The sequence below is a fragment of the Harpegnathos saltator genome, unplaced genomic scaffold (genome assembly GCF_003227715.2).
Source record: "Harpegnathos saltator strain DR-91 unplaced genomic scaffold, Hsal_v8.6 scaffold657, whole genome shotgun sequence".
NCBI lineage: Eukaryota > Metazoa > Arthropoda > Insecta > Hymenoptera > Formicidae > Harpegnathos > Harpegnathos saltator.
Window position 1 is genome coordinate 259,664 of NW_020230490.1, and position 18,197 is coordinate 277,860.

At 46.1% G+C, this 18,197-nt stretch overlaps 1 protein-coding gene across 2 annotated transcripts; it reads right to left on the reverse strand.

Moving 5' to 3' along the window:
• Window positions 1-249: 249 nt before the first annotated feature.
• On the reverse strand, window positions 250-18,054 carry LOC105182812 (KICSTOR complex protein SZT2). 2 transcript variants are annotated; one of them, XM_025304895.1, is made up of 25 exons: window positions 17,662-18,054; window positions 16,981-17,298; window positions 16,810-16,887; window positions 16,317-16,722; window positions 15,962-16,182; window positions 15,477-15,864; window positions 15,114-15,363; window positions 14,236-14,976; window positions 13,941-14,140; window positions 13,696-13,862; window positions 9,277-9,586; window positions 8,953-9,141; window positions 7,789-8,385; window positions 7,290-7,666; window positions 7,120-7,207; window positions 6,180-7,037; window positions 5,784-6,060; window positions 3,709-5,687; window positions 3,543-3,637; window positions 3,014-3,449; window positions 2,453-2,837; window positions 2,210-2,375; window positions 1,915-2,131; window positions 706-1,856; window positions 250-614 (listed from the first exon to the last, which is right to left on the reverse strand). In XM_025304895.1, the coding sequence occupies exons 1-25, from the start codon at window positions 17,680-17,682 to the stop codon at window positions 483-485; spliced, it is 10,047 nt and encodes a 3,348-aa protein (XP_025160680.1). In that variant the 5' UTR covers window positions 17,683-18,054; the 3' UTR covers window positions 250-482. The 2 variants fall into 2 exon arrangements, with proteins under 2 accessions (XP_025160680.1, XP_011138817.1); XM_011140515.3 differs by having other exon boundaries at window positions 706-1,838; window positions 17,662-18,051.
• Between the last annotated feature and the right edge of the window lie 143 nt (window positions 18,055-18,197).

Consider the following 18,197-nt stretch of genomic DNA (forward strand, 5'->3'; position numbering starts at 1 on the left):
GGGAATTATTGATTAGGAATCGCAGAATAAAATGAATGTTGTATTTCTTATATAAAAAAAAAAAGATTATAAGAACATTTGCGTTCTTTTGTTATTGCGAAATCCTTAATTACTAACTTTTTCAGTTCCCTTGATGGACAGACGTCGATGATGTTACGCGATGTTACAATTTTAGTCTCCCTTTAAAGATAGTTTAATTTTGTGTATTACCGAATAAATTATTGTTCGATTAACTACATGAGAATATTAATGTATGTAACAGGAAAATATATATTTCATATTTACAAAGTCTTTCTCGTATAAGTTGTAATAATCCATAATATATTAGCATCTAGTGCGCCGTGACGCTCGTTCGACATCGTAGGAAGGTAATTCGCTAAATCGAGTGCGAATGAAACACGCTGCGCGTTAAAATTTTCATAAGTACGTCAAAAAACTTGAGAAGCAGTGTGCCATCGTCGCATCGTACGGTAGGAATGTTATCACTGGTTGCAGAGGCCCATCCACAAGTGGAAGCAACAAGCGTTCACGAAGCCTTCGATCAGAGTGTAGACGTCTTCGATGTTCATCGGCACATTGATCTCCGTGGATTTTCGATAAACTGCGCACAGATCCTAAAATAAAACCAACCCATGATCGATCGGATCTACATGCTGTGGCTACTCGCATCCTTGACGACATCCTTGATGCACTTGGAATACTTACTCCTCTCGACGCGTGCAAGTCAATCGTCAGCATCATAAACGCCTGGAAAAGAGTCGGATGCAGTATCAGATGATGAGTGATGTTTCCGTCGGAAGTGTTGAACTGCTTATGATTCTCCTGATACTTGTTCTGCAAGACTTTGGACAAAGTCTGGTACCATGAGACCGGCTGATTAACAAGCGGACGGAGCCTGGGGTCCAGATTCGGCAGGGACTCGATGTGGGCCAACGAGCAAAGTTCCTTGAACTCGGCGTACGTCATCGTGGACTTATTCTCCAACAGCTTGTCCCAGAGTAAATGCGTCCTGCATTGTAACGCGCCGCGGTCCACCATGCTCATGATGTGCTGGCGAGCCGCTTGCGCCTGAGACATGATCAGCTGTTGCATCAGCTGTTCGTGCGATGAGTAGTAACCCAGATAATTGACCGATTCCTGGCGAATCTGCACCAAATGTGGCGACGACGTCGACATGTTCGTCGACGTCGCGTTCGGGATACTCGAGCTCTGCGCGAGAGGAGAATTGGGGACCGGTGGTGGCGTCGGCGCTAAACTGTTGTGAACGTTGTAGTTGGCTGTCTTAATCTCGGCGTCTTTGGTTTCGTTGGTCTCTTTGGTGACCGTGCCGCCGTTGGAATCGAGGCTTTTATCGATCTGCTGCTGATCAACGCATATTTCCGTCCTGGAATCGCCCCTCACGAACGGCGGCATCGGCGAGACGGGACTGGACTCTACCGGGCTGTCCGTGTACGAGCTGTTGGTGGATCTGCCTACGCTGTACACTGTCCTGAACTTGCCCAGCTTATTGTTCTCCACCTCTCTCTTCGGGTACAGCTCTCTCTTGCTCGTTAACATGAGATAATATTTCAAGGTAATCTCGGTCTTTTCCAACTGCGCCGGCTGCTCCACACGCGATACGATCAGCGCTACGTCAAAGTCGTCGGTGTACCGAGTGTCCTGAGCGTCACAGTAGCTAACCAACGGAGTGCTTTGCAGTTTGATCAAAACGTATTCGTTGTCGTGAGATTCCTGAAGCTCGCTGGACATCACACGCATACCGTACACTTTGTCGTGCGACAGCAGATACGAGTACAACGTGCGCGCGGGTATCGCTATGTTCCGTATCGTTATTACGTCTGAAATGAAGAAAAATCCTGCTGGACTACTCGCAGGGTAGTTCCAAGAGAATTTTTAGCAATTGTCGAGGCTCACCGCTGTATATCAGATTCCTGGCGTAATTCGGCGCCTTGCTGTAGTATTTAATGAAGTCGTCCAGGAAGTGAGTGAGATGATAACCCTGTTGTAAGGACCACGGCCCGGTCCCGGCGATGTAAGAGTGAATGCAACGCAGATGAAAGTCGTAGGTGAACGAGTGCAAGTGCATATTGATCTTGATCTTGTCGCAAGCGTCTACGAAGCTCAGTACAAACTGCGAGGAGTTCATTAATTCGTCAGTGAAACGTCCTACGCACGGAGGAGCTCGCGAGACAATTCGATTTCGCTTTACCTGATTCACCATACCGCTACTGGTCTTCGTCTGCAAGCGATTGCACTCGATGATGCTCAACTTGACGATGAAGAACGGTTGCGAAAGGTGAATTTCGAACAATAAAATACCGCCCAACATCGACTTCTTCAGGTAGTAAGATTGCTGCTGCGCGTGCTCTTCGTCTCTGCAAAGGAAAGTGAAAGTGAAACTCTGTGGAAACTCTGCGAAATTGCGACCGAACGATGCTGAATTCGTACGAACATTTTATGCGACGACTCCACTTGGATCGGATTAAAGCCCAAGATCTGCAAGTATTGCTTGTACTCGGACAACATCGATTTACAGAGCTCCTGATGCCACTTGATCAACATCGTGTTGGCCGCCTTCTGCTTTGGCTGCGTCGTTTGTGGTGATTGTGGTGACTGAGCGTTGTTGTTATTGTTCAGACTGAAGAGAGACGACGGCGGCGTCAACGAGTGATCCCTCGTAGCGGCCGATTGTAAACGCCAGGCCGGCAAGAAGAGCAGAGGCGTGTGGCAGAAGTGTATCAAGCGGGAGTACTGCTTGAACGTGTTCGAAGCGTTCAGCGATATCGGTATATTAGGCGTACGACTTTGCCACATCGCGTACAGTTTCTCCAGATCCTCTGCGAATTTCCACGAGATCTTTCAGTTAACACATTTGCTTCACATAAGCGTCACACACTCATGTGTGTGACGACGAAACTTTCTCTTATCACGATGACCACACATTATCACAAGCGCGCACTACAGATCTGTTACAAATAAATATACATATTTTTGCTCAGTTTGCAAAGTTTACCTTTAACCCTCTTCTCGCGATGTCGCAGGTCCTGTAGGTCGTAAGCAGCCTTCACGATTGGATCCGCTGTGTTGAGAGTGTAAGATGCGCTCGGCTTCGCGTCGCGCATCGCTTGCCCGACAACCTGGGTCCACGAGAACGCGCTGTTCTTCATCGCTTGCGCTCGGTTGCTCGACCGCGTCCAGTCCTTGCTGTCGGCGCTCGACTGGCTGGGAAATTTCGCGAGACTCTCCATGTCGGTGATCTGATAATACTGGGAGCCGTGTTCTCTTTGTTGCGGGTCTCGCGAGAGCTTGTGGTGGAATATACCTAGCTTCTGCATATTGATGTTGGTAAATAGACTGGACCTGGAGGAGAGCCACGTGCCCAAACTAGTTGCTTGTTTCATCAGTTTCTCTGACTTTTCCTTCGACCAATTGTATATGTATATTATTATCTGAAAATACACAGCACATCACGTATGCGACTATCTGAATTGTGACAATCGTCGTGCCTTGTACCTTAATATTAACGTGTGATGAGCACTTACATTGTCGCTTTGTATTTCAGCTAGCAGTATCCTTTGCCTAGGCACGAAATTCGATTCCGATATCAGCGGATTAAATTTCTGCAATTGTTTTTGATCTGTAACATAAAATCATAAATAAAATTCCAAGCGAGATCTGTGTGAATTCAGGGGAAATCGTTCAACTAACCCTTAGGAGCAAGCAGTTCTGGATCTATCTTTCTACTCGAAGACGCCTTCCACTGACAAAAGTTCCTCGCAATCAAGATACATTTAATGCAGCTTGCCTGCTCGTCCTTGTTGAAATCACGCGGCACGTACACGGGCGAATCCGCGCCTTCTCGATTCACGTTACCTTCAGTTGACACTTTATTCCGGATACTCTCGGGCCATTTGTGTGTGCCGGAACCTGTTTTACGGGAAACGACGAATTGATTGAGAAAGGGTTGTCGATCTTGCAGAACAAAGACTCTACTGGATGTGTCCGGATCCTGACAACGTATGAGATTCTGCAGCTCCTTCACTATCACAGGGATCGCATGCCTGTGATGAATAATTACTTCGTGCTTCTTGACAGCAGGTACGCCCATCTCCAGGGCAAACTGGAACCACCGCGCCAGCGTGGTGTGATATATCTCATTCAACTTGCCTTCCTCACCAAGCTCGTACTGATCGATCGTCGAATCGTCAGGAGTTTTCGGCGATTGTGGCGGCGGTGTCTTCACGGGCGGTGTCTGCGTCTCCCTATTCTCCACTGCAGTCTCTTTGACCACTGACGAAGAATCAGCGACGTCTTCTGACTCCGTCAAGGGCGTCGCCAAGAGATTGTACTCTGTGACCAGGTCCCAAGTGCCGTGCTTTACAGCGGATGACAATTTCAGGATCAGTGACTCCAAGTTCACCCTACCCTGCTTCCAAATTCGGAACTCGATCAACGTCTCCGCGCTTGGCTTGGAGCTGTTCTTGTGGTCGTAGACGGTGGTCGACACGATATCCTCGAAATTCTCGGGCTTCAACGACTTGGGGAAACCCAGCTTGTCGTTCGACTTGCCATTCGAAGGCTCTGCTTTGTCGACGGTGATAGCTAACGCGATGCAAGCTATGCCTTTGCTGCCGCTCGAGTTGTAGCTTTGGTTGTACAGAAAGATGTCGGACTCGGCGGCTGTCTTCCTCGAGCCGTCCAACGGCGAGTAATCCTGAAAATGATGATTCATCCCGAGGTCCGTGTATTTCGGCGTGTATAAGAACTGCAATATATTCTGCCTCAAATAGCAGCCCAGGGCGTCTATACGAGGCAGACAGTGCGGCTGCACGGACAGCTGCACTATACATTCGGGAGACTTGTACGGTTTTTGTATGAAGTGCACGTCCGCCGGTGTCAGCTTGCACATCGGATTGCGTGCCAGCATCACAGACAGCACTTCCAGCACCGCGTCGTCGAGGCGATTTTGCAACACTTGCACCAGATCCCGCTTCACTTCCGGACCGGCGTCCGATATACCGTGTACCATCAGGATGATCGAGTCGCCGGTCTTGTTCAATATATCAGACTCTTTCTCGCCAAACGAACGAACTCTGGGTCGAGTGTCGTCCGATATCACGGGATCGTTGGTCAGACCTATGCCCTTAGCTCGTGACAAGGACGCGACGCTGTTGCTGCGCGAAACGACCAACTTCTCGTCGCTCTCGGACAGCTTATTCTGCAGAGACTTCCCGTCGTTTGTTTGTTCATGAAGCCGCAGGTAGAAGACATTCTCGTTATTCTCCTGATACACGAACATGTTGTTTCGGTTGTTGACGGACAGCCTATTCAGCACGCCGTGCAGCGCTGTGATCCCTCTTGACAATCCGGACCTGCCGGGTCCCGTCTTGAGACGGGGATGCAGGTTGAAGGGTTCTTCCCAAATAACAGGGCATCTGAACATGCCTGGCGAAGCTGAGGCATGATTTTGGAAAAGATTACCGGTCTCGCCGCCGGCGGTTTCACCCCTCCAGGTGTAATCTTCGCTGGATTCTGGCTCCAACAGCGGATCGCATATGCGAGTATCGTGAAGACTTTGTAAAAGCAAAAACTGATTCACTCGTCGGCATATAGCCTTGATTTGGGCGAGCAGCATTTTTTGTATCTGCGAATAACGGTCCACTTCCGGTGAAGAGAGTTCTAAGAACCTGTAGCAAAATTGTGCCATTTAAACAATTCTTCGCCTTTAAAACAGGTGTAAGTACAGGCTGTGAGAGCGTACGAACGTACGAACGAGCACAAACCTGCAGTGAAAGTAAACGTTCACGTCGCTGCTCTCGACGCTCAGGATTAGCCAGAAATTCGGCAGACGGTTTCTGCGCTTGTCAAGCTCTATCAACCACTGGAAGTCGTCCTCGGAGTTGCTGCTGTCACCGTCATATCCGTCGTCCGTCCCATGCTTCCCTTCAGCTATACTCGAGATCTCAGAGTAATAACCTGGCGTATCTCCAGAGTCTTGTCCGTTGATTTGAATTGCAGCCACTGATGTCTCCTCTTGCTCGATATTTTCGACGCTGTTGGCTACAAGTATTTACAATTGAACCTAACGTGCAATTTTACATCTTTAAAAGTCATTTCGAATATATATATATATATATATATATGTATATTTTTTTTAATTAAACCATGAAACTATATACCTTCCTTTAATTGCGGTTCTTCTACGTCTATGTGCAATACATCGGTTTCTGCCTCAATTTTCACTTCAGGTTCTATTACTTCTGGCTTCTTAATAAAGTAAAACAGATCGCTCTCCTGACAGATGCAGTACTTATCGATCTGAAGGCTCCTCAACTCCTTCAGAAATTTCGGCGCACTGCTCTCCGACGAGAAGACAAAGTGCAAGGGCACTTTATCTAGCGAACAGCTGGATCTGCCGGCGGAATCCGACACATGGTGCGCTATGAACCGCAACGTATCCGCATTCGGCGACGGATGGTCCAGAAGCGCCGTCGCAGTTTCATCTCGCAACAGCCACTCGATCTCGTCCTTCAAGCTGATTATTGCACTGTGTTGATACAGCGGCAGGTTCGGCATTCTCTCCTGCATCGGTTCAGTCTTTGCGTTCGCGGTCGGACTGCCACCGCTGTCGGTGCGCATGCTACCAAACGGCGATGCGCTACAGTAAGACGTCGCTCTTAACGCGGGATAACGTTCCAGCGATACTTCCAATACTTCCCTCGGGAGGTTCAGACATATGATGTCCAAAGTAATCTTCAGATCGTCCAGACTTTGCTCGGTGAGGTCCTTCTCTTTGCTATCATCTATCCTCTGAATAATCTCGGTGAAGCAAGTAGGCACCACTTTGACCGGTATGCTAGAGAGCTCGGAACGAAAATGTATCGAACAACTTAGTTGCAAGAAGAGCGGTTGTTCCTTGTCCCATGTATTTTCCTCTTGCAGATCGCTTATGAGCGACTCGGTGGAGTCACGGTGAGACAGTTTCGCGGGATTGTGTAGATTTACAGCCGGCCATGTGATATTGGCGTTTTGATTCGCTAACAATAAAGATACGTATGATACAAACTCGATATAATTGTTCACATCTTTAAAATATAATATTTTCCACTTGTTATCTACCTTGACCAGGAGAATTATCTAGAGTTGGATCTAATATTTCAGAGTGAAACGTGAATTCATCGCTATCTGTCCTTTGCGACACAACCTCCTGAAAGCAACGTGCTTTTCACAAAACATCGAAATCCACAAATCCTGTCGATTACGTTGTTACAACATACAAAGAGACGAACCATTTTGTCAGACACCCACGACGGTAAGCAGTAGTAAAATTCCGGATGAACGGGTACGGGTCTAAAAGCGACCGCCATAATTCTCTTGAACTTGTCTTTAATCAAATTGTGCAACGGCTTGACGTCATTGCAAGCGGAGACCTTCAACTGATCGAGCAGACTGCCCTTTGGCAACGTGCTCAAGTGCCTGCAGACCGATCGTACGTAATTCGTAATGTTAATCTCAATCAGGTTTTCCTCGCACTGCTCCACAGCAGCCTCCATGTCTTCATAGCTCAGGGACTGTTGCAGCGCCAGTGATTTGTAAACCGCAACCACGTAACAATGACAATGAGCTAAGCTCAATAATTTACAGTGCTCCATCAAACTTCGTTGATCTAGTACAGAAAAGAATCGTGTCAAAAACGTCAACTTATTAATATCGATACGACCATCACGTTATCCCTTTAGGTATTTGCGTGAAAACTACATTCGACGAGTTTCACGCATTTAGTCCTACCGCTAGAAATATTGTCGGAATCCTCGCTCTTCGGCTCTGGAGACGAAGGCTTCGTGTTGCCCTCCGGCTTGAGATTAATGAAGTCCTCGCAAATTTCTTGGCCAATTTTGAACGTGTGATCTTGGTAGATGTCTTTATTCTGAGGCGTTTGTAGTCGGCTGACCAGCGCGTCGATTAACAACGCTAACGAACAATCGTACACGTATACAGGTATAACGAGACTCCCCCCGTTGTCGGCATTAGCAAAGTTTTGTTCCGCGTTAGCCTTCGGCATGCTATCCGCAGTGGTGGATTGACTAGAGATTTTCGACTCTCTGCGCTCAAAGATCGGAAAGTCAGACACGTTCGTGTCCTTCGCGCACAAAGTCGGCGATAGTATCTTTTCGTTCATGTCGAGATCGAAAATGTCGGACTCGAAATTCTTCTCCGAGTTATTGCTCGTGCAATTGTCGCTCACATACGCGGGATACATTATCAAGCGAACGTCTTTCTCGGTCGCTGGTAAAATCGTGAGAATGACGTGCGTTGTGCTGATTCCTTTAACAAAACACTTCCATCTCGGGTAAATATCTGAAATATCGTCCTGATAGTTCCTCTCTAAAATGCACAAGACACACATGTTCAGCACGTAATTTAAAAGAGGTGAAATTTACGCAATAACCAGAGATATAAATCAATGCAGCGGTAGTGCATTGTGATTAGAAAGTCTAATGAAAAAAAAACAAAAAGTCAAATACTAGATCAAAGTGCGTAATAACACAAATTATGTCTGCTTGATGAAACAAAAAGTCAGACATAGTGAATTATAAATGTATAACAAACGTTTCGCGCTTTGCAACTTTAGTTCTCATTCTTATTAAAAATTAAAAAATATAATATCAATCCCATGTGATAATCCAGAATGTAAAAAGAAGCGTCAGCAATCAAAGGCGAGAGATTTTATGTCGGGCATAATCTAAAATCAAACGTTAGAAATAAATCCGTTTCGCCTGCGGTCCATTCAATCAAGGGATCGCAGCGGACAGAGATTTATAATTGGGTTTATTACACACACCTTGACTTAACATTTGATTCTTTTTGTAGGTTTTTATTTGTAACTTTTTCGTCGTATCTCGTAGATCCCTCTACGCAATATATTTCGTCCTAAAGAGTCTAATATTGTACCTTCTTGCACAAAGAAAGGCAATGGCGGGCCATTCTCACGCGGCCTGCTAAGGAGCATCCTAGTGAACTTCTGCGATTCTGCCGATGTAAGCAGCAGCTCTTTGTTGTGCAACTGTTTGATATGCTCCAAGAAGTTGCCCATAAGAATTTTGTTCGCGCTATTTCTGTCCTCGTCGATACGCACCGAATCTGGCAAAGCAAGACAGGAATACATAAGGCTGTTTCCTCTTCCTAATTTCACCTGCTAATCTCTACTGTGTGTTCCAAGAGGGAAGCCTCTTTATAGTCGCTTTCGTCGTTTTCGAGAAAACAAAAAAGTCTAACCATCAGCGAACATCGAGAACAACAGTTCCGCCTGCTGACACTTGGGCAAAATGCTCAGAGTGTCGAACGAGAAGTACTTCGGATGGATCCTCTCGTCGATGATCGGCGTCGTTTCGAAGAGCTCGGCCGGGTCGGGACATTTCGAGGCACGCTCCGCGCTGGTGTCCGTGGCGCCGTAATACCTGACTCCTTGATGCGGTTGCCCGAACACGATCTCGGTACTCTTTTCCGCCGGGACCACTTGGCTCAAGAGGCTCAAGTATTCTAAGGTCATCAAAGCGTTAATACACTCCTCGTCTACTCGGGCAATCTGGCCGGACAGAAATGACAGTGAATGCATCAGACAGGAGATTGATGATGAGCTATCGACAATTTTAATATTACGACATGCGACAAGAGTACACAAACGACATGATAATAAACAAACATTCCAAGAAAATTCTGTGTAGAACGCATATAATCACTGTTACACACACACACACACACACACACCGTAAAGATAATATATTTAATTTATGATTTGTACATTCGAGATTCTTAATCTTAATCAACAAAAAGTACAGCATATGCAGAGTGTCGTAACACCGCGCAAGTGTCGTGTGCACGTTGAACATTCGAGACTAATTCTACTTAAGAGCCTAAGCTCTGCCGCAGGTTCTGAGTATCATGCGCCCTGTTTTAGAATTAATTTCTGCGTGATTTACGTTAATTAATTTAGTTACAAAGAGAAAAAAGTTCGTACGAAGCTCGTGATTAGAGTCTATCTGTTAACAGCACTCAGTCGCTCGGCGATCAACTGATAATCACGGAGGCAGGCAGGTAAAGGTGTTCACAGGTCGAGCACAACCGGATCGAAGAGAGTCTCCTGCTTGCGATGACTACCGGGGATCAGGAATAAGTTGGAGGAGTTGAATCTCACTTTCATACAAAGCGTAGAGACCACTTCTCCACTTGAACCGTGATACCCACTGGCTCGCGACTAAACTCGACGGATGGAGGACGTGGAGGACGTTCGCCTAAAGAACAACAGTACTGCGCCCCACGCGAGAACGACGTGGAACCGCGCGACCCTGAGCTGGAAGAGTTAGATCTGGCAAGTAAATCGGGAGAGCTATACCGCTCAATGCCTAGATCCTCACTTCCAACTGAGAGTCGCGCGATATTATGAGAATCCGACAGAAGAACCGTGGCGAGAGAGGAGGTGCGTGTGGTGGAGGCGGTGAAGACGATGCGTTCCGTGTCGGAGAGACGGCCGACCATGATGCTCTCCGCCGTAATCTCCCGTTTCGTGCGGAGTCACCTGATGATAAGGAAACGAAGACTTTAATCCGTCGAGCCGGGCCCCCTTCGCCGAACGGCCGAGACGGTGTTACCATCCAGCCGAGATGTACCTTTCCTCCGGTCCGGAGGAGACTACGAACGAAATTCGCGGACTGTCTCACTGTCACTGAGACGAGACGAGCTCGAGACGCGACACGAAGACGAAGACGACGTCGAGCGGATCGTGGCTGTGCGCCACGATATGGTCGATGAGAACTACGATCACTTCCGATCTGCGTGCGACGGAGCACGATAAAGGATCGTCACCAGGGAGCCAGGCGATAAGCGACTTCGGAGTGATACACGACGCTCGAATTACGTGAAAAAGATAATCCCGATCCACTAGTGAGCGCAGGGCGAGTATTGAGCCCTATATATACCTGAGGCGACTGATAGGAAAACCTCGTTCCGAGGACCCTCATCGATACCGAAGCCCCACCCCGATAACGATAACGATACGTGGTGATAGACACCTTTGCTCGCTCTCTGATCACAGGAAACGCGAACGGCCACATCGCCGAAAACGAGAGGCCGTGTCTTTCTCGTACGATCAGACTCCCGCGAGTTCTCACGGTCGGCTCTGGAAGCCGGTCGGAGGAGAATACGCGCGCTGATGTCCAGACGGATCCTAACGAGAGACGACAGCCCGTCGACAGTCTCCTCGTATACGCTATTTCTATTATCCTTCCGGCGGCAGAGGTGCATGCAAATGAGCGATGGAAAAACGATATGACAGGAGAGATCACCTGCCGCAGCTCGTCCTTGCGAAATGCGCGTAGACAAATGTTTGCGGTATTCGCGATGTGACGATAACAACTTTCGATGACAGACGCAGCTCCCCCTTAGCTTCTCCTTACGAATACAGATAGGGATGGGTAGATTCGACGGTGATTGTTAATTGGCACACAGATCGCGAGCGAATCTGAAACGATGTGGATAGAAAATTTTAAATGAGAACTGTTCAGTCGAGTTGAACTCTCCGTTAGAGAGAGAGAGAGAGAGAGAGAGAGAGAGAGAGACAGAGGGAGAGGGAGAGACAGAGACGAGTTGAATATTTGCGTTTGATGCGTCATCAGCTATTCGAGAAGGATCAAGTGGAAGCGCTGTGTGCGTTTTTCAGAAAGATTGAGATTGATTAAACAGTAAAACGGAAATCGTAGCTAACTGACGAAGCGATTTCTTTTCGTGAAATAAAATTTAATTCGGAATATCAGTTCACGGTGTACCTTGAAGTTTGGTCTTCTGATTAGCAACGCTCTCCAGGTAACGAGCAAATCAGATAACTGTTATCTAGTTAACATGAATTTATGCTAGACTTGTGTTTTCGCGCCACGAGAGAGCAAATTGCAAATGTATCTATTGTCGAGCATATTTGCAGAACATGCTCCGCATATTGCAGCGATCTAAAGATGAGATCAAATCAATTAGTCAAAAAAGACTGCAATGAAGAGAAAAGAAAGAAATCTAAAATTATTTTCAAAGTTTTCAGATGTAGATAGCAGAGATACAGAAACTACAGAAAGCTTTTTTTTTTTTTTTTTTATAAAAATGCATTAATGTAATTAATACATTTAATAATTAATAATTATCATTTAATAATTAATACAGCGCAGCGTGACAAATGTGTGTGGTTGAGTACACGTAAGAAAATTGCTCCACACATAAAAGTATGTGTTTTTTAGTCCTAATTGTCCTTCACGAATGACGGTGCATACGAGCATTTTATAAGCGTCACTATCAATCGGAAGATAAGATTGAAGATAAAGCTACATTGCGCGCTACGCCTCGAAGTCAAGACGTTCAAGATATTTACGCGAATTGTCCTAACATTATTGTGCGCATTGCCTCAACATGATATTCCTTTCTTTCCTCATGAGAATCGCAAAGTGCGTACCTGGAGAAGCATTGGGGAGTTTTAATATTTACTAAGATGCACTACGAAACTGGATTTGACTAGACCTAACGTATCATTGAGCAAATAAGGTATTCCTTGCTCATATCTAACATCGCTGGAAAAAAGAATTCAAGAAAGAGCGCGTTTCCGCCGAAAAGCTGAAAGAAAGGCGGATGGGTGCCACGACGACGACGACGACGACGACGACGACGACGACGACGACGACGACGACGACGACGACGACGACGACGACGACGACGACGACGACGACGACGACGACGACGACGACAACGACGACGACAAGCATAGCAGTCAAATATTACGAGATACGGACGTCTCGAATTGGGAACAGACCAAGCTGAACCTGGTATCAGCCGAACGATGTTTACTGTCAGATAGACTCAGTACCTAGCAAAATAAAGCACTTTAGACAATCTTACGGCGGAATAATTTTTTCGTGTTACCACACGAAGCATTATCAAGTTAGTTCAAGAGAGATATAGGAATAACGCGTGAAAGCACTCGTGCGTTCCACAAAGTTGTGAAATCAAAATCAACGTGAAACCGATTATGATAGTCACAAAAATGATATATCGATCAGTTTTATGGACGCAGCGAGGATTCACATGAACTTAATTGAGTAATTTCGATGAGCGATATACAGCCAAGTAGTAGCTACTTGTGCGTGTCATTTGTAGCACGAATACATGGTATCACAGAATTTTCTCAGAATATTGTTTATGATTAAGAACACGTCGTTGAAGATAGAAGAGACACGTTACGCAAACATTTTCAAGATTGGTGTAAAAATTTTTAATATTTTTGCGCCTTCATAAATCATATATCGCGGAGCTATCGAATGGAGATATCTTATCGCTCTCAAGACGTATTCAAAGAATCAGCAGTGCCTTATCAATTCAAGCAGGTTTCACGTATGTTTTATAGTAGACTACGAACTATACGTTAGACGTTGGCTACATGTCACAGTGGTAGAAATTTCTCGCGACCAAATACGTATAATTATCAAACGGGGTCATGAAGATATCCGCTAAGAATCCGATGGCGTCAATATCCGTGTGAAAAAGACAACGCCAACGAGCATATTAGTCGCGCGCATTGCCGTTACCATTGCTCCGTCAGTCAATGACTCAACATAAATGACACTGAAATTTTTATCAGGAATTGTCACGAATGTGTCTACTCACCGCGTCTGGTAACTGATAATACTGCAGAGGATGCATATACGTAGCAGTCGATTGCGTAGGCATTTGTACGTAGCCGCATTGAGGTTCGATCCATACCTCCGTCACAATCTGATACTCGCTAGAGCTCTCGCAATCTTCCTGCATACTCGCTTCTCCGTCGGCGGTGCCTGAAACAAGCGTCCATTAGTCGTATATACAATTCCATCGTTCATCTACGATGTATCGCGATCGACAATATTCAATACCTTCTTCCGTATCTTCTTCGGAGCCGCTATCACGTTCCAGCGTCGTGCTCGACACAGCGTGAGGCGGGAACAAAATATATTGTATGATACATGGATACGACTCCTTGTTTGCCCCGAAGCCCTGCATCTGCACCTCCAACACCATATTTGTGATGCCGGCTGCCGAATACGCAAAATTGAAGCCCTCCGTTAAACGTATTCTGCGGAAAAACGGAACATTGATTGATATTGACCGTTTGTCATGTCTCGCGCAATCCCGACAAGATGAATCGAATAAAATGTGACATCTATTCACTTTGTGATCGTGGAGAGTATCCTCGCGATCGCAGTGATGTTCAATTTTGGCAAAGTGATGCCCGGGATGGTTTGCACGAACGGTCGCTTCACATGCCACAGCCATCGGTTGTGATACAAGTATCTGGACAGGGTGGTGGTCAGACTACCACCCAGTATCGGCGCAGTCCTAGTCCATGTTGGCTGAGTGCCATCGGGGAACACGACCATGCTCAAATCGTTCGGTATACGCTCGTACCTTATGAGGATTCTCTCGAGCGACTTGTGTATTATCGTGCAACACGGAGTTTCCCGTTGCTCCGTCGGTCTGTTCGGCAACGCCAACTTGGACAATCTGTCCACGAGATCTACCACCACGTTATGACGAACGACACCTTCGGTGCCGCCGGCAAACGCTATATTGAGCACGACGCAGAGCGCCTTGCAATTAATGCGGATCAACGAGAACGACACCGGTGGTTTCTCCGTCTCCCTGTATATGAACTGGACGTACGTGTGGTTTTCAATCAGCACGAAAGTCGCCCAATTTTTCAGCATGGCATACAAGACGGCCGCCGCTTGTCGGCTCTGAACGCATTGGAAACGACCGCTCTGATTCGCTTGGTGAAGATGCCTCGGCAACGGCCTGTCGTACGACAGGATTAACGTGATTCGCTGGGTATGCATCCAGCGTGCCCACTGAAGCGGATCCAGAGAGACGACTGGTTGCCATATCTGCCCAAATTGTGGGCAGGCGGCGTCGCTAAAACGACAAGTACAGAATTATGTCAACGTGATTATGTCGTAGCTGCGCTTCTCACTTTGGACTCACAGCGATGATATGTTCATTAGACTCAGGTTATGCACGCGTATTAATCTTATACAAGCGAATTAAGATACCTAAGTTGTACTGTACTTGGTGACGGGTAAGACGACAAATAGAACACCGGCATCCCGCTTCTGATGGTGTCTGGAACGCTGTACCACGTCCAACCGGATCCTGGAAACCAACTGAAGTGCGCTAACGTATTGTCGCTCTCGGTCAAGGATGTCAATGCCGTCCAGAAACAAGAAACGACACCCTGGCGATAATTCGACTTGAGTGGCTTTTTCGACATGCATGTAATGTCATGTAAAAATTCATACGGTGCTGCAAGCAAAACGGGCTTGAGTTTGAGCCGCCCAGGTCCAAGTGATCGGAGTACTCGGAGACCGCGACTCGGCATTCTCAACGAATCACGTTCACGATTGCCGTGTACTTACCTTCTATAGTAATAACGTATTGTATCACATTGGACTGCGACAATGATTTCGAAGACCACGGGCATGTAACCAGGTACTCCAACGAAACGTTGCTTTTCCACAGCAGCACGAAATTGATCTCAAGAACGTCGTCTCGTATGGTGGCTCTTTTTATCAAGTATCCTTCTCTTAGGCGGCAGCACAGCAAGCTGCTCAAGGTGCAGGTAACTTTGTCGTCGATCTGCTTTTTCCTCAGCAGCTGATCGGTTTTATGTTCGTCGAAGCAATTGTTTTCAGTTCGCCAACAGACATGACCATCCGGCGTACTATCGTAGGGAACATCTCGATATAATTGCCAGCACAGAAAGTTCCTGTGATAAAGATTCATATCCGTCCCATGCGTAGGTATCTGTGGTTTTGCGGGAGCGAGGAAGCACAATTAGCACAACTTTAACATTACGCGAGCGATCGGATCGCGGCGGTGAACAGATGAGAGATTTACGTACAAAGTATGAGTTGAAAGACATATAACTACCGAGGGTGGCTGCAGCGATAAAATACAGCAGATCTTGGTATGGCACTAGACCGTCCGCGCAATGCGGATGATACGCGCTGCCTACGTGCAGAAAACTGCACGCAACCGTAGTTGCACGCAGTTGTTGCACGATAGAGTCTAACGCGTGAACGTCCTTGACTCCGACAATACCGTCCGAGACTATCACCATATCTGCAAGTTTGTAAGGATCTTTTTACTCTTTGCTCCTTTCATCGAGTTATTCTTTTTTTCTTTTTCTTTGCATAATGCGTGCATTACGGACAACATGTTGATTCATTAAATGTAATTATAAGTTGCAAACTCACGTGCGCAGCTGTGCTCAGGTAAGAGTGTTAGAGCTAGCATTCCGTATCTCAGCATATTTACAAAACTGGCTTCTGGCGAAACCATGGAAATATTGGCTGTACAACTACTGCTACTTTTGTTCAAGCAGTTACCGCTCTCCTCGAAGAGCCCTCCCACCAAACGCTCGCTCTCTGCTCTTAAATGTTCTAATTGCTGATTAGCTATGGCAGTAACGGTCGCTACTTTCTCCTCCAACTCGTACAGCTTTTTCTCGACGTACTGCGTTAGAGAGTTCACATTATCTGCGGTGATCAACCACCCTTGCACCAGTACTTGCTGCGCCGGGTTCGTAAAGAATGGCGTATGAGCTATCACAGTCACATAAATTTCAGGTTGCATCACGCGCTTGCTGCCTGGTATCGTAAACTATAGATACAAGTGAGTTAAGATCTATCTCTCTTTTTCTCTTTCCTTCTTTTATACACATTTACAGAGTATCAAAAAGCTACTTACTGGTCTGGTTATACCTTCCAAACATTGCTTCGTTGCCAGGCACACTTCATCAATCACTATTTCCCCATGTTGTATATCCTGCAAGAAGTATCAAACTTACGTGAACTTTAACATGAAAGCAATATACAACAAATTATATATATATATATATATATATTTTGCATTACTTACAACAGTAGCAAGAGACGGACTTAAGTCTAAACTAAAGACCATTCTGTACTTGTGCCCAAGGAATATAATTGAAGTCGTGGAAATAACTTTATAAAGAAACTGATGGCTAGTATCTATAGACCAAGTTATAGGCTTATCTTTTGGCAGCACCGATACAATCTCCAATTCTGGCGCTTCTTTACTTTTTACACTCGGATACTGTGTACTTATCACAGAATCTAAATGTTCCAGCAACCACTGGGCCCTCACATTGCGAGAGATGGGGAAACCCTTTTTCATTAATAAAAAGACTGTTTCTGCTTCCAAAACCGTCCTCTCCTGCAGGAAGAAAGGAAAACAATTACAAACACAACGAAAATAATAGTTTTGTCAAATGTCATTGTTATTACCGAAATATTCTTGTTATATTCTTGAGGGATATGTACACAAGAAAATTGTACACAAAATTGCATGCGTGCGTACGTGCATTCTACCTTCAAAAACCGTAACATTCATATTACAGCGACTGTACATCGTTGTCAACCCATTGATCCATTTGTGTTGTTATTTCTTTAAAGTGTCTTGAGTTTATTGTTTCAATTGTTGTCATACGAGAAGGTTATGTCGTAACAGGCACGCACCCATGCAATACGCCGTCAACGGCGTAGATAAAAGCTGTTGCAACATAGTTCACGGACTCACCTCATTTTTCGCATTCGCCATGACGAATCTCACACGCAAACTTTCTATTAGTCTATCATTACCGTTATTAAAATCATTGCACTCCCCGACAGGTCATCATCACGTTGCACGGGAAGTAAATCATCGCAACGTCACGCGAATGCACCGCTGCACCGCAGCAGGGAAAACAGTCAGCGCGTATAATTGTCCAAAGGTCATATTGTGTTGTCTATTTATTTCATCGTCGCGTGTTATATCCACTACGCGCGAGTGATAAACACAACGTAACATAACCTGGTCTGGCCTAGCGCAAATCTCGACGCACGACGCGCACTTTATTGCGTGCCAATATACACCACCACGTGCGCATCTGCGAAATTCGATCTCGAGTTTAAAGCGCCCGCAGCCTTTTAAATCCTTCTTCCCTAGATTTCATGACCTCGCTTCGATCAACAGCCGCACTACGGTCGCGCGTTACAGGCGTTCGAGATCCGATTCAAAAGTTTTCAAACGGAAATCTCTCGCGCGATAAACCTTTAGCGATAAATACCTTCGTA

Excerpts from the sequence above, each read along its gene's own strand:
- LOC105182812 (XM_025304895.1), bottom strand. The coding sequence starts at position 17,682 with ATGGCGAATGCGAAAAATGAG. Across the intron at positions 17,299-17,661 it reads TGGCGAATGCGAAAAATGAG|GAGAGGACGGTTTTGGAAGC; the intron begins GTGAGTCCGTGA and ends TTCTTCCTGCAG. Across the intron at positions 15,865-15,961 it reads TGTCTTTCAACTCATACTTT|ATACCTACGCATGGGACGGA; the intron begins GTACGTAAATCT and ends GCAAAACCACAG.